The 12,611-nt window shown below is 33.8% G+C and overlaps 1 protein-coding gene across 1 annotated transcript; it reads right to left on the bottom strand.

Moving 5' to 3' along the window:
* Nucleotides 1–1,528: 1,528 nt before the first annotated feature.
* On the bottom strand, nt 1,529–10,354 carry LOC136801581 (uncharacterized). Its single transcript, XM_067058215.1, has 3 exons — nt 10,167–10,354; nt 2,342–3,860; nt 1,529–2,127 (listed from the first exon to the last, which is right to left on the bottom strand). Exons 1-3 carry the CDS (start codon nt 10,177–10,179, stop codon nt 1,776–1,778), a joined length of 1,884 nt encoding a protein of 627 aa, XP_066914316.1. The 5' UTR covers nt 10,180–10,354; the 3' UTR covers nt 1,529–1,775.
* Between the last annotated feature and the right edge of the window lie 2,257 nt (nt 10,355–12,611).

Genomic DNA, 12,611 nt, shown 5'->3' on the forward strand with positions numbered 1-12,611 from the left:
TCGTAGACTCTAAGACACCCAATTTCTCAGGGAATCACACAAAAATACTCACAAAATGATTAAAACAAGAACAACTCTAAAATCATTTTTAAAGCTAAAACAACTCAAAAAGTTAAGAATATTCAAACTCTTCAAAAATTCTTACAAAATGCGTATGTGCTTTTGAATAAAAAAGATTTTACCGTCATGCATCTATGACAATAAGCTATTAAAATCGTTAACAAAAAGTTACATATGAATTATGAATATACTTTAGTCATACAAGCTTCTACGAGCAGAAACTTTCGCGACTCTTATGAGTTTTGTTTTTTTTGCGAAAATATGCAAGACTTCTAACTTTTTAGCTTAATGAAAGAATTATTCTGATTTTATTAAACGCGCACTCAAAAGTAGAATGGAGCCGCACAGAAAATCGAAAATCGAAAACTATCAATGAGTGGTTTACTGTTACACACTTAGGAGTGACAGCAATTCTTACAATCCGTCTCCACAGCCTAACTTTCAGGTACCTTTTTTGGCTGTTTAAAAGCTTCATAAATCAAAAGACAAAAGTTTATCTAAGTCATTGTGAAAGTTTATGCTCTCAAAAGAGATTTAGTCCTAGGGGTGAAATAATTGTCTGGTCGGAAAATTCTTGGAAAAGAGGCTACACGCTTTTCTTTTTATAAGAATACACTTTATAAGAATGTCCATGATGAAAATGACCAAAAAATTAAGAATATCGTAAGAATATCACCATCATGGAATTAGGCAACAAAATCTAATAATGCATCGAGTTCCTTATAAACGTGTTCCTTATAAAAAAAAAACGTGTATTACATAAGAATCGGGGATAAAGAAAGTTATACTCTACAAAATTAATTGGCGTAAGTGTTTCGCTTCCGGAGAGTTAAACTATGGAATCCCAAATGTAGACTCTATAATATAATACTTCACGGAAGTTTTTTCTCCCAGAACTACTGTATACTTTTTTAAAACCTACCCATGATCGTCATATCCTAATATTTTCTCTTAAACCACTTAAAAAAGTAATTTTTAGGTATATTTTTGGTCAATAGATTTAAAATCAAAATCTGATTTAAAATTAGTAATAATCTGAAAAAAATAACAAAAGTTCAATCACAATATACTTTGAAAAGTTAGATTTATGAAATTTTCTTCCACGAAAGTTTATGGTCATCCTAATTAGTCGAAAATTCATTTCCAAATGGTCAAATACAATACAGTACAATACAAATTGATAGTCAAAATTAATTTGCGTTCAATTTAATCTTTTTTTGTAATTGCCAATTCGCCCAAAGTGAATGAAGAATAAATTAGCCGGATTAGAAATCTTCACACGTCAAAGCTTGAGGAGTTATAATTGAAAATGAAATCTTTATTTTAATGATATATGTATTATGTTAAGCATTATAAAAACAATAATGTTTGTAATTATGACTTTGATTTCTTTGACTTCCAGAGCAAGAATTTTAACAATTTTCAGACCTTCAGATTCGAGTTCAGATTCACCCTTGTGTTTTCAGAATTGAGCAAAGTAGCCTGTAGAAATCAGATATTGCAGTTGACTCTCTCTAATTCGATCTTCAAGGGGCCAATGATTTTCTTCTAATTAGAGAAAGATTCGGATTATAAAGGTAACTTTAAAGGGCTTTCCATCTGAGGAGGCCACTGTTTTAGTTCGAATTTACAGAGAAATTCGAATTATGGAGGTTCATCGAATTACAAAGAGTTAACTGTGCAGTGGGAGTTTTATCCCCTGCTATTCGGATTCGTTAAAGTAGCTTCAAAAAATCTTTTGAAAAATCTTGAAAAATACTCTCCTTGATCACGTCATCGGTACCAGGGGTGCGAATATCCACTATTTCACCAAACGGAATCGGAATTCGAGCTTGAAAAAATGGATTTTCCAATAAATCGGGATTTGAATTTCGGAATATTTGGACTCCAACACTAAGTTCAACCATACTGGCTTCTTTTAGTGGACCCAATAAATTGCGGACTAGATCATCTGATTCAGATGGTGAGATTTGACCTTGTTGTGTAACGCTGTTAATGATCTCTGGAATGGAATGGTTTCCTATGTGAAGGGGTTTGATAGTATCTTTCCAAAGTGAGTTCATCTTCCTATAAATATACCGAGATTATTAGATAATAAGATGTAGATCTTGTGATACACAAACAATTCTTTTCTACTTATAAAACTGGTCTGACACAGGACTTTTCTCGGGACACCCTGTATTTGGTGAAAAGCAATTGCGCCATAAAATGATAAATCTTGTTGGTTTCATTAAAACGCGCTAAATTCTAAGAAACTTGGCTCGTAAAAAAAGACAATTACCTTATTGACTTGTCATATTTACTTTGATCAGTATTGACGATATGGAATTGATCTCTGTAAATCTCCAACACAGTACCATCTTCGAACGCAAAAGAAAATAGGGTTTCTTTGTCTTTTTCAGCTTGATTGAAAGCTTCTTTTACGGACTGGTATATCTCGTTTGCGTGACGGGCCAGGTCGTCAGTTACATGGTCCAATGGTCCAAAAGGATCAACAAACTTTAGGGAAATCGACGTTATGTCATCATATTCTTTCTTATTTCTAATCGCTTGGACAACAATTTCATTTTGTTGCATAACAGAAATGGCTTCTCTTCTAACATATGGATGCAAATCGCGAAGAACGTTGATATCATGGAGAAAGAAGTGCTCGCAATAATTATTCTCCAGTCTCTCTAACATGTAGTGATATATTATACGTGCCAACGCTGGAACATCTTTGATGTAATCTTTTTTGCGTCGATCGGCTGGTTTACATTTCTGATTGAAAATATTAAGCATACTATTCTTAACAAAGAATGAAGTCAATAGTCTTTTCTTTGGTATATCATTACGATTTTCTCCAATGTTTGATAAGAATTTGTAGTAATAACTTTTCACCATAAGAAAGGCCAACTTTTGTTGCTCTGAAAAATGTGAAATGATCAATGCCTCAGCGTTCGACATTGACCAACGCCACATGAGATCACCATTATGAACTAATGAATTTTCTTTAGGTATGATATGGCAACCTCCATTTTGGATGTCTTCTGCTTCATCATCTGTAACAATACCGTTTCCGGCTTCCAATTGATGCGTTGCAACTTTGTCATTCCAGTGCTTGTAAACTTCTGGCCAGTGAATACTACAGAACACAGATGCGATATTATCACAAGAAAAGACACAAGCATGCTTTTTCCCATCATCATCCTTATAAGCACCATTAACATCAAAGGTGATTGACACTCCATCTTGGTGTAAATTACCCACGTGAACCGATGTGTCGCCTTTGAATTTCTCTATAAATTCCTGACGTAGAACATTTGTAAAAGAAGAATCATTGAAGTATTTTTGAAGCTCATTCATGAAATCCATCTTAACTTCAGGGCAAGAAAGATATTGCCCATTGATGTTTTTGCCATTGAGGGTATTTTTGAAAGGGTCTCGTGGTTTTAAGATACAGCCACCATTTCCCTTCGAAGAAAAGGTTTTTAGATAAACATACTCCTTGCAGTCAGAGGGCAACGGGTCACTTTCAACATAACCACGACAATGGCAATAAATCTCACCAATTTCATACATGACATCCCACTCCAATAATTTATCACCTTTGTTTTTGAACCAACGCGCTAAAGCAGTTCCATCTTTGCAGCTACCACGTAATCTCAGTGGAATACCAGGAAAAAATGCAGACGTCTTGTTCAATTTGTCGATTAAAACTTGGCTTTTTTCACACCATCTTTTGTCAGCTTCATGAAACTGCATCAAGCTGTGCAATGTTTCTTTTGAAATTTCTACGCCAGCTGGTTTCGGCTCGTAAGCTATAACAAAATTTGTAATGATTAATTGTTTGAATTACTTACAGTAAATGGGCCCCAAAACGGAGACAGCCCCCAAAACGTGTAGATCGTCATTAAAATGAGGATTCTGACCTGTAGGTTTATCAGAAGTAGACAATTTTTGTTTATTTTGAAAGAATGATGGTTATACATAAAAATGAGCATGCTTTTGATGGTTTGAGACATCTTCAAAATAACATATTTGTGTCTGAAGGAAATATTTCAACACCAAAATTATATAAATTTGCATATAACTCACTCTAGCTCCTTGTATAGTGAAAATAAGTTATGAAAATGGGGTATAGGAACCTTTCTACACGTAATGCCTTTCAGAAGATGCAGATACATACATCTGTGACTTTAGAGGATAGGTAAAAGATATAGCATCTGAAAGGTCAACCAGTATTTTAGGACCCTAGATTCAGCATTGATAAAATCGAAAAATTCTAAATATGAGAAACAGCAAAAATTCCATTCCTATCAGCTTGAGTTAATAGTTTATTACAAAAAATTGACATTATATATAAAATTTTTCGCTGAATCAGCAAAAACAGCAGATTCTGTCATTTTTTTTGAAAAACATAGGAGAAAAATACCTTTAAAGCTTAATATTTTCAGTTTCAGTTAAGCCGTCTTTCTAAAGTTTTTACAGCATATTCTATACATGAATGGAACTATTTTCAAAAGAGATTGATTTTCAGAAATTTGATTAAGACATTAACACAAATATGTTCATCGTTTCTCATCCTATTACCACTGGGCTTACCTTAAGGGAACTTATTTTGGCGGGCAGCAAAAATCGTAAAATCTTTTAATTTTGGCGGGAACTAATTTTGGCGAATGACAGCGTAAATCTGTTTTACTTTGCCTTATTTTGAGCAATTTTGATGATTTTCAGGAGTTATTCAGGCAAGGAAACAAAAAATTTAATTTTGGCGGGAACTTAATTTGGCGAGTGAGCAAAATATTTGATTTTGGCGGGAACTAATTTTGGCGAATTTCGATTTCAACTACACCTACGTTTTGGTGGGCCCAAACCCGCGTTTTGACAACCAGGGGTATACTGTAAAAATTTTATCAAACTAATTTATGCCTAAAACCCTCTAAATCACATTTCCAAACTATGGTCAAAATTTTGTATTAATATCTTAAAGATATCTCGAGAAATCGCTAAAATTGCAAACCTCCGTTTTGGGGGCCATTAGAAAAAAGCTCTATCTTTAAGCGATTGAAAAATATTGTTGAAATTGAAAATTTTGAAAAAGAACTTCTGGGAAATAAAGTATAGATGTTTAAGTTTTTCATGCAGCAAAAATTTTTGTAAAACCTCTTTTCCTCTAGATTTGGGAGAAATTTTAAATCTGATCGATGTTTTGGGGGCCACATACTGTACCTACTTACTCCAAATTATTCAATAAACCTCGGTCGGAATTAGTACGTTTCCTGTTAACCTTATTCCATACTAGGCTTTTAGGGACCGTTCAAAGCTAGGGGGAGGCTTTTCCTGTACCACCCCTTAACCCTATTTTTATCAGGAGGTGTTTTCCACCAGGCTGGCACTCTTTTGCTAATAGCTCACTGAAAATTTTTTTAACACTCTCAAAGTTTCTGACTTTTAATATAATTTTATTAGCAGCATGTATACTAAATTTTATAATTATAAACCGACCAGATTAGGTTTTATGACTTTTTTGTGCAGGCATAATCATAAAATCCAGCTAAAACTCTGCAAAATCACAAAATCTTAAATTTAGCATAACTTTTGAAAAACTGATAACGTCATCAAAAATGACGTCATTGTTTTTTGAAAAAAATTTACTCATCTTCTGCATGGATTTTAAACGTCAATTTTATTAGTAAGTCAAAAACCGGCAAAAATCTTAGAGATATTCGTCTTTGCTTTTAGAAATTCAAAACAGAATTGAAAAATCTCCATTCGTTTAACTTTAATTGCTATTTTATTGAATGATACTTTTTCACTGGTCAGCGATAAGTGTGAAACTTTTTGATGACGTCATCACCTTTATGATGACGTCATCAACCCAAATTTTTTTCTATGAATTCTATATATGGTAGAAAACATTTCTGTCAAGTTTCAAGTCCATAGCTTCTCTAGATAAAAAGTTATGCAAGGCTGGTGGAAAACACCACCCCCCCCTTGAGAATAGGAAACCTGAAAAAGCGAAGGATTCTTTGCGATTCTGGTGATACTGATGCTATACCTCAAATTTGGTATAGTACTATATTTGCTGGTTAAAGTTACCTGTGCATCCTTAAAAACAATGTTTTTCAGCCAGAAACAGCTGTTTTGTCCAGTTTTTGCCTAGTTTTTACCACGGTGTATCTAAGAGCTGATTCTTTGAGTTTTTCTCTCTTTCTGGCTAAAATTTCGTTTTCACTAATTTTTCGTCAAATTTGATTTTTCATGTATGAATTCCGAAAAGGATAAAAACTTTATAATACCGAGATTTCGAAGCAAAAATTCATGGATTTCCGATACCAATACAATTTCAGAATTCCAAAATACCGAAGGAATTTTTCCTGATTTCCAAAATATTGAAGAAAAAAGGGTTGATTTCCGCAATTCCGAAAACCGTACGCCCCCCATTTAACTCTATAGTTCTATAGTTCTAACATTTTTTGCTCGTTACGTTAAAAAGAGATCTTGAAAATTGGTCTGTAAAATATTATCAGCAACGAAATGCTACCGAATTACCTTTAACCCTATTTAGGCCGGGGGGGGGGGCTAAAAATTCCCCCTACAACTTTTTTTTCAATAGCTTTTTAAGGGATTGTGATGTGGTCTTAAAATTTTAGGACAATTCCTAACTTTTATTTTGGCTCATTTCCTCACAAAAATATTTTTTTTCAAACATCAAATAATGCTGACGTAAGCAAATTAAAATTTGACCTGATTTTTTTCGGTACAAAATCCTGTACTTTATTGCAAATTTCAAATTAAGATATTTCTTTTTATAGTAATGCTATGAAATTTTGACAGTAGTTTTGTATTGGCAAGAAAAACCATTTCCAGAAATAATTTGTTCTAATGACGTCATAATTTCAAAATAACGCGTAAAAATCAAAACAAATAATTTTGGAGATTTTTGCGCCCCATAGGGGCTTTAGATTTGAAAATTTTCCAAATCTGATTGAAAATTGTTAGTGGGGAATTCATTTGGCTACTAGAATATCAAAACAGAATTAAATAATCTCTTCTACATCAGGATATATAATACTTCAAAGATTTAGCATATTTTGAACAAAATTATCATAAATTGAAAACGAAAGTGCTGACGTCATTAAAAAAATTAGTCACGTGACGAATTTTTTTGTATTAATTGAAACATTTTATTGATATGTATAATCCTACCAAGTTTCATATTGATTCAACCATTTTGAGAGATTTTACAGAGGGGGGAGGGTGATTAGTCCCCCCGGATTATTATTCTTCAAAAAGGCCCGGCCCAAATAGGGTTAAATCGTTATTGCATGGATAATATCAAAGTCTCTCTGAAAATTTCGCTTTCAACAAAAAGTAGTGTAAAGGTAGTATATAATAAGAATTTTAACAATTCGCAAAGGTTTTATCGGCTCCAAACAATGGAATTCACTCTATAAAGGCTTACGTCAGTAGAAAAATGGAATTTTAGTGAACTTTGAGTGCCAAAACTTCTCATCTATTAAGACTTTTCTATGCAAATTATTGAAAACACATTACAAAACATGGGTTTAAGATAATGTCAAATTTTCAATGCCCAATTAGAAAGATTACTCATGCAATTCAAGAATTCATATAAAAATTGGAGAATTCTTGCATTTTTCCACAAATTAGTGACTGTAAAAAACACAGGCCAAAATCATATATTTACCTGTACCGACCATTGAGTTTAAAGCCCGAAGGGCTAGAGTTCAATCTCTAACCTTTTTCAGGCAAGAAAAAGTGAAGCCTTAAAAAATGCGCCGCATTTTTGACGACAGAAAAATGTTTTGTTTACGATTGATATTTTTTTCGAAATTTAACGGTAAATTTTAGTTTCAATCTGTCATTTGTGTAAAAACCAGGCGACCCGCTCAAGGCCGCGCAACTTTGGTAGGATTTGTTGCCTTCAAATCCTACCAAGGAGATTGACTTGTAGCCCTTCGGGATTATACTTCATTGGTCCCGACCAATCGAGATTCTATTCAGTGCGCAATCTACGCAGAGAAAAGTAACCATGACGACCATCCAAGATCTTGGATGAGATTCAAAGTTGATATTTTTATTCCCGTCGTTGAACACACAGCTCAAATATATCATTAATGCTTTTCAAAAAGAGTCAGTGATAGAGAATCATAATATAAAGTCTGTCTATTATTTCGTAAGTAACATTACTGTAATTAATAGTTTAGTAATTACTGTTATACATTTGGGAATCATGTAGAAGATTTCTTTTGAAAGAAACTGATGTCAATTACACTTGGAGGTTTCTGGGGAATTTGTAAATTGTAAACTGCATACTTATACAGTCTGCTAGACATTAATATGGCAATATTTGCTCTTCATCTTTGATTCTTTCTACAATGATTAGATTGACACATGCGCGATAAAATTTATTTTATTGGTCTTCAGAGGTTAATATATGGGGCCCCCCAGCGGTTAGCGTGAATGCGTGAATGGGCATTTTCGGTTGCGTGAATGCGTGAAAATTGAAAAAACTTGCGTGAACGTGAAAATTGACTTTTTGATTGCGTGAATGCGTGAATCCGAGCTATTTTGTGCGTGAATACGTGAATCTTTATTTTGTTCCACCGATTGTGTACAGTTTTCCCAATTTTTCAATGTTTCCCCGATTTTTCCCGAAAAACTTCCCGATTTTCTGAAAATCGGGTTATTGCGTGAAACTCGAGGAAACTTTGCGTGAATGCGTGAATTTCGAAAAAAGATTGCGTGATTGCGTGAATTGATTGTCCGCTGGGGGGGGGCCTCATATATTCTTTGAAAACTTAACCTCTGATACTCAGGGTACAAATTAGTAATTATGTTTTAATAATTACCTTGATCATATATACATAAAAAAACTGGAAATGGAAACTTCAAATATGTACTTTGTTTTGCGAAATTCGAATGCTAAAATAATTTTATTTGCGATTGAAAAATCTACATAAAAAGTCTTTTTTTAAACATTTGTGTTCGCCCATAAATACACCGCCGTATATCTCTAATCTTAATTTTTGAGACCTTTACAAAAATATACAACAGGTCTCCGTTTTCTCAAGCTAAAATTTTCATTAACTTTTGACTTTATGATTTTTGCCTGAGACCGCCATATGTATTTGTCCGAAAATTACACCAAAGTGTCCAAAAAAAAAAATTGGAACCTAAGTTATTTTGATTCCCCTACCCCTTAGCTTTCCAAAAATGTATAACAAGTGCTTTGACCAAAACAATCGAGTGACCTCAAAAAAACGAACAAAGCTCCCCCTACTAAATAACCACTAATTTAGTCTTTCTCAAGCTTGCATCTAGTTAAACAAGTTTTAAAACCTGTGGGGGGACTAGGTTTGCGGCAGGACGGGTATGTACCAAAACTGGACGGGTCTTTATAGGGACCAAAACGGATCCTTAGAGGGACTTAAATGTAGAAAAAAACCGAATGTTTGTGAGTTCTGTGACTCTTAGAGTGACTATTTTATAGAAATTTAGGCTTTTGAGGGTAACGATATGCAATTTGAGCTGTTTTTACAATCTTTAGGGGGACTGGTTTATGTGATTTCTACGACCCGTAGTGGGATTTTGAAGATCCTAAAAACAGACCCTTAAGGGTGGCACATACCTGTACCCTCCGTTTGCTTAGGTAACCCCCCCCCCGGGTTTTAAAAATTGATTAGAGAATCTGCAAAAGTTAGATCTCGCTAGATCAAAGTAGATTAATTAAATTTATAAAAAGTGCTTGCTTTCTAAGTACGTACACTTTTTCTTTAAATTAAGGTTTATTTTAGTAGGTAGTACAAATTCCCAGAGAAGGTACAAATTTCCTAAGAAAATACCGGCAAGCTTACTTTTTTTTCCAGACTGGCTGTACCTAAGCAAGTGAAGAGTATAGACTGGAACCGTTGTTTTATAAGAACAAGCTATATAAGAACATATAACATACGAAAAAGTAAAATTTCTTATTTTTGTCCCTTAAGCTTAAAAACTTGAAATTTGGTGTTAAATTAGTGAGAATACTTTTTTCCCAGGTTTATTTTTTACGAGATGCTACGCATCTTAAGGATCTTTAGGAGATACTAAAAGGAATGGCTTACCAGGCGATGCCATATTTCAATAAACGGCGCTGGACTTTGTTTTTCTGCCTTAAAATTATCGATCGTCTCTCTTGTTGTAAAAGTAAGAGTATGAAAAAAAACACATTCAACTTCTCATAACAACAACACGGGTATTAGTGCTTTTATAGACTTTTCAATAAAGAAGGTACTTTACAGAAATAAAAATTAGATTAATTCTCAGAATTTTCAACTCACTACAACATCAATTTGTTTGTTCGTATATTATATTTATCTTTACTCTTTCTCAAGCGTATAGCTTTGTAGCACCATATATGGTAGTACACTCTGTGCACATTGTCTGTTTGAAAAAAAAAATTAATTTATGAATAGCAATACTTCTCTTTAAACAGCTCCAGGCTTTATACTTCTCTCATCGTCTTCCTTATCTCACCGTCACTCCATCGCAGCGGTTGGTTTGAAAAATCTCAAGCGAAAAAAGGTTTTTCACTGGTAATGCTCAAAGTACAGTACAAAGGTACTATTCCTGCAATTCAAAGAAAGTAAAGCTAAGGGGACACGGAAACAATTTTTGTGCAATCGCAACAAAAACAAATTGTCGCAATCGCAATAAAATTTTACACCGTGTCGTATAGGCCTAGCACCCGAAACAAAATCATAAAAATGAAATCAAAGCAACTCCACCATTTTGAACTCATGTCTTGCGTGTTAAAAATGGGAAGATTATGTCATAATTTGTTTTGAGTTGTATGAACCACTTTGATTGGGTAAAATAAAAAAATGTTGCAAAAAATCTTCTCAAGGTGAGGGGACACGAGGGTTTTTGTATAATTCTCTATTGCAACATGAAAATTTTGTTGCAGAAACAAAAATGAAATTCAAATCGAACTTTGAGCGAAAAAAGTTGCCGATTAAGGAAATTTAACGTGGGGACACGGTGAAACATGTTTTTGTTGCAATCGCATAAAAATTGTTTCCGTGTCCCCGTAGCTTAAAGGTGATGTTTTTGTGGTTTTGTCATAACTTGAATATCGTTTATTTCTCAAATACTCTCTTTTTTTTCACCCTAAAACAAACAGGATCCTGTCCAAAATACAAAAATTTGTTTAGTTTTTAGATACTTTTCGATACTTTTTACATCCCATGCTTTTACCTCCCAATAAGCTCAAGTCAACCTTCTATCTTCTTCTTCTAAGTTCTTTTTATATGCATATCCAGGCTCAAATCTTGAAAAAACTGAAGCATTGCTTAGTCGAGGCCTTAGTAAACCCCTGTCTCGCAGCCCCGGTGGAACCTTTTCCTCAGTGGGGATAAAAATTCCAATTGAAATCTTAATAGGGATGGAAATTATATTGTTCCAAGATTGAAAATGGTTTTGGAGTGCAATTTTCAACCATTAGGGATGAAATCAAAGTCAACTTCCTAGTGATGTTGAAATTCTAGGGCGTTTCAATTGTGGTCCAAGTGGGCCTGTGAGGCAGGGGTATCTTAAAAATCAAATCAATAAATCAGAAATAAATCAAAAATAAATAAAAAATCTTTCGAAAAAAAATTGACTTTTCAACTTTTTTTAATTTTTTGACAGATTTTGATTATCTGTTTGTTACAATTTTAAAAAAATTTTCCATATGAAATTACTCCTATTCATAAATTAGAGATAAATAAAAAATAATTCAAAAATAAATCAGAAATAAATCATAAATAAAAAATAAATCGAAAAATAAATCATAAATAGAAAATGAATCAAAAATACACAGAGACGAGGTTGGACCTTAGATGGTTGTCAAATGAAGCGTTTCAGAATCAGCTGTTATAATAATAATAAATTTGTTTTTTCTTTTTGAGAAATTAGGGCAAAACTGGTTTTGAAGTCATAATAATTAATGTACAATGACGTAATAAAGCTAAAAAATTGAATACACGTTTTTTTATTAGAACATCTAAAATTTGGCTAAGCCTGGATGTGCTTATTCTTTTATTAGCAATTTTCAGCCTAAAATGTTCGTAAATACGTTCTTAATTTTTCAGACTACTCTAAATCGACAATATCATGCAAAGTAAAGAACACTTAAAATTGGTAAAATTTGGACAATATTTGACTCTCGATTTTTGAAAATCCATCCCAAAGGCGTAGTGGTAAAGTGGTTATCATCCTTGACCACCGCCTGGAGGCCAGAGATCGATACCCACCGTGTTTCTACGATTCACTTGACAAGTGAATTTACCTTCGCCCGGGTCAACCCATGCCATGTGAGGGTACCATTACTCTGATACAAGAGTGTGGGTAGTTTAGACAGACATTGTGACGTGCCGTGACACTCATAAGGTTCGGCCTCGCGTGAGCATCGCCTCGAGCATCGCTTTCCCAGTGTTGTTCGAGTGTCATGTTATACGTCATGGCTTGGCAGCTCGCGTCTCTCAAGTTGCAGTTTCTATCAGCGCCGTGATTCCTACTCCTTCGTGGGT

Source organism: Clytia hemisphaerica, unplaced genomic scaffold (genome assembly GCF_902728285.1).
Source record: "Clytia hemisphaerica strain Z4C2 unplaced genomic scaffold, Clytia hemisphaerica genome assembly, whole genome shotgun sequence".
Lineage (NCBI taxonomy): Eukaryota > Metazoa > Cnidaria > Hydrozoa > Leptothecata > Clytiidae > Clytia > Clytia hemisphaerica.

Bases quoted from the DNA above. Each gene is read 5' to 3' on its own strand.
- LOC136801581 (XM_067058215.1), bottom strand. The intron at 2,128-2,341 runs GTAATTGTCTTT...GTATATTTATAG, and splicing joins AAATATGACAAGTCAATAAG to GAAGATGAACTCACTTTGGA.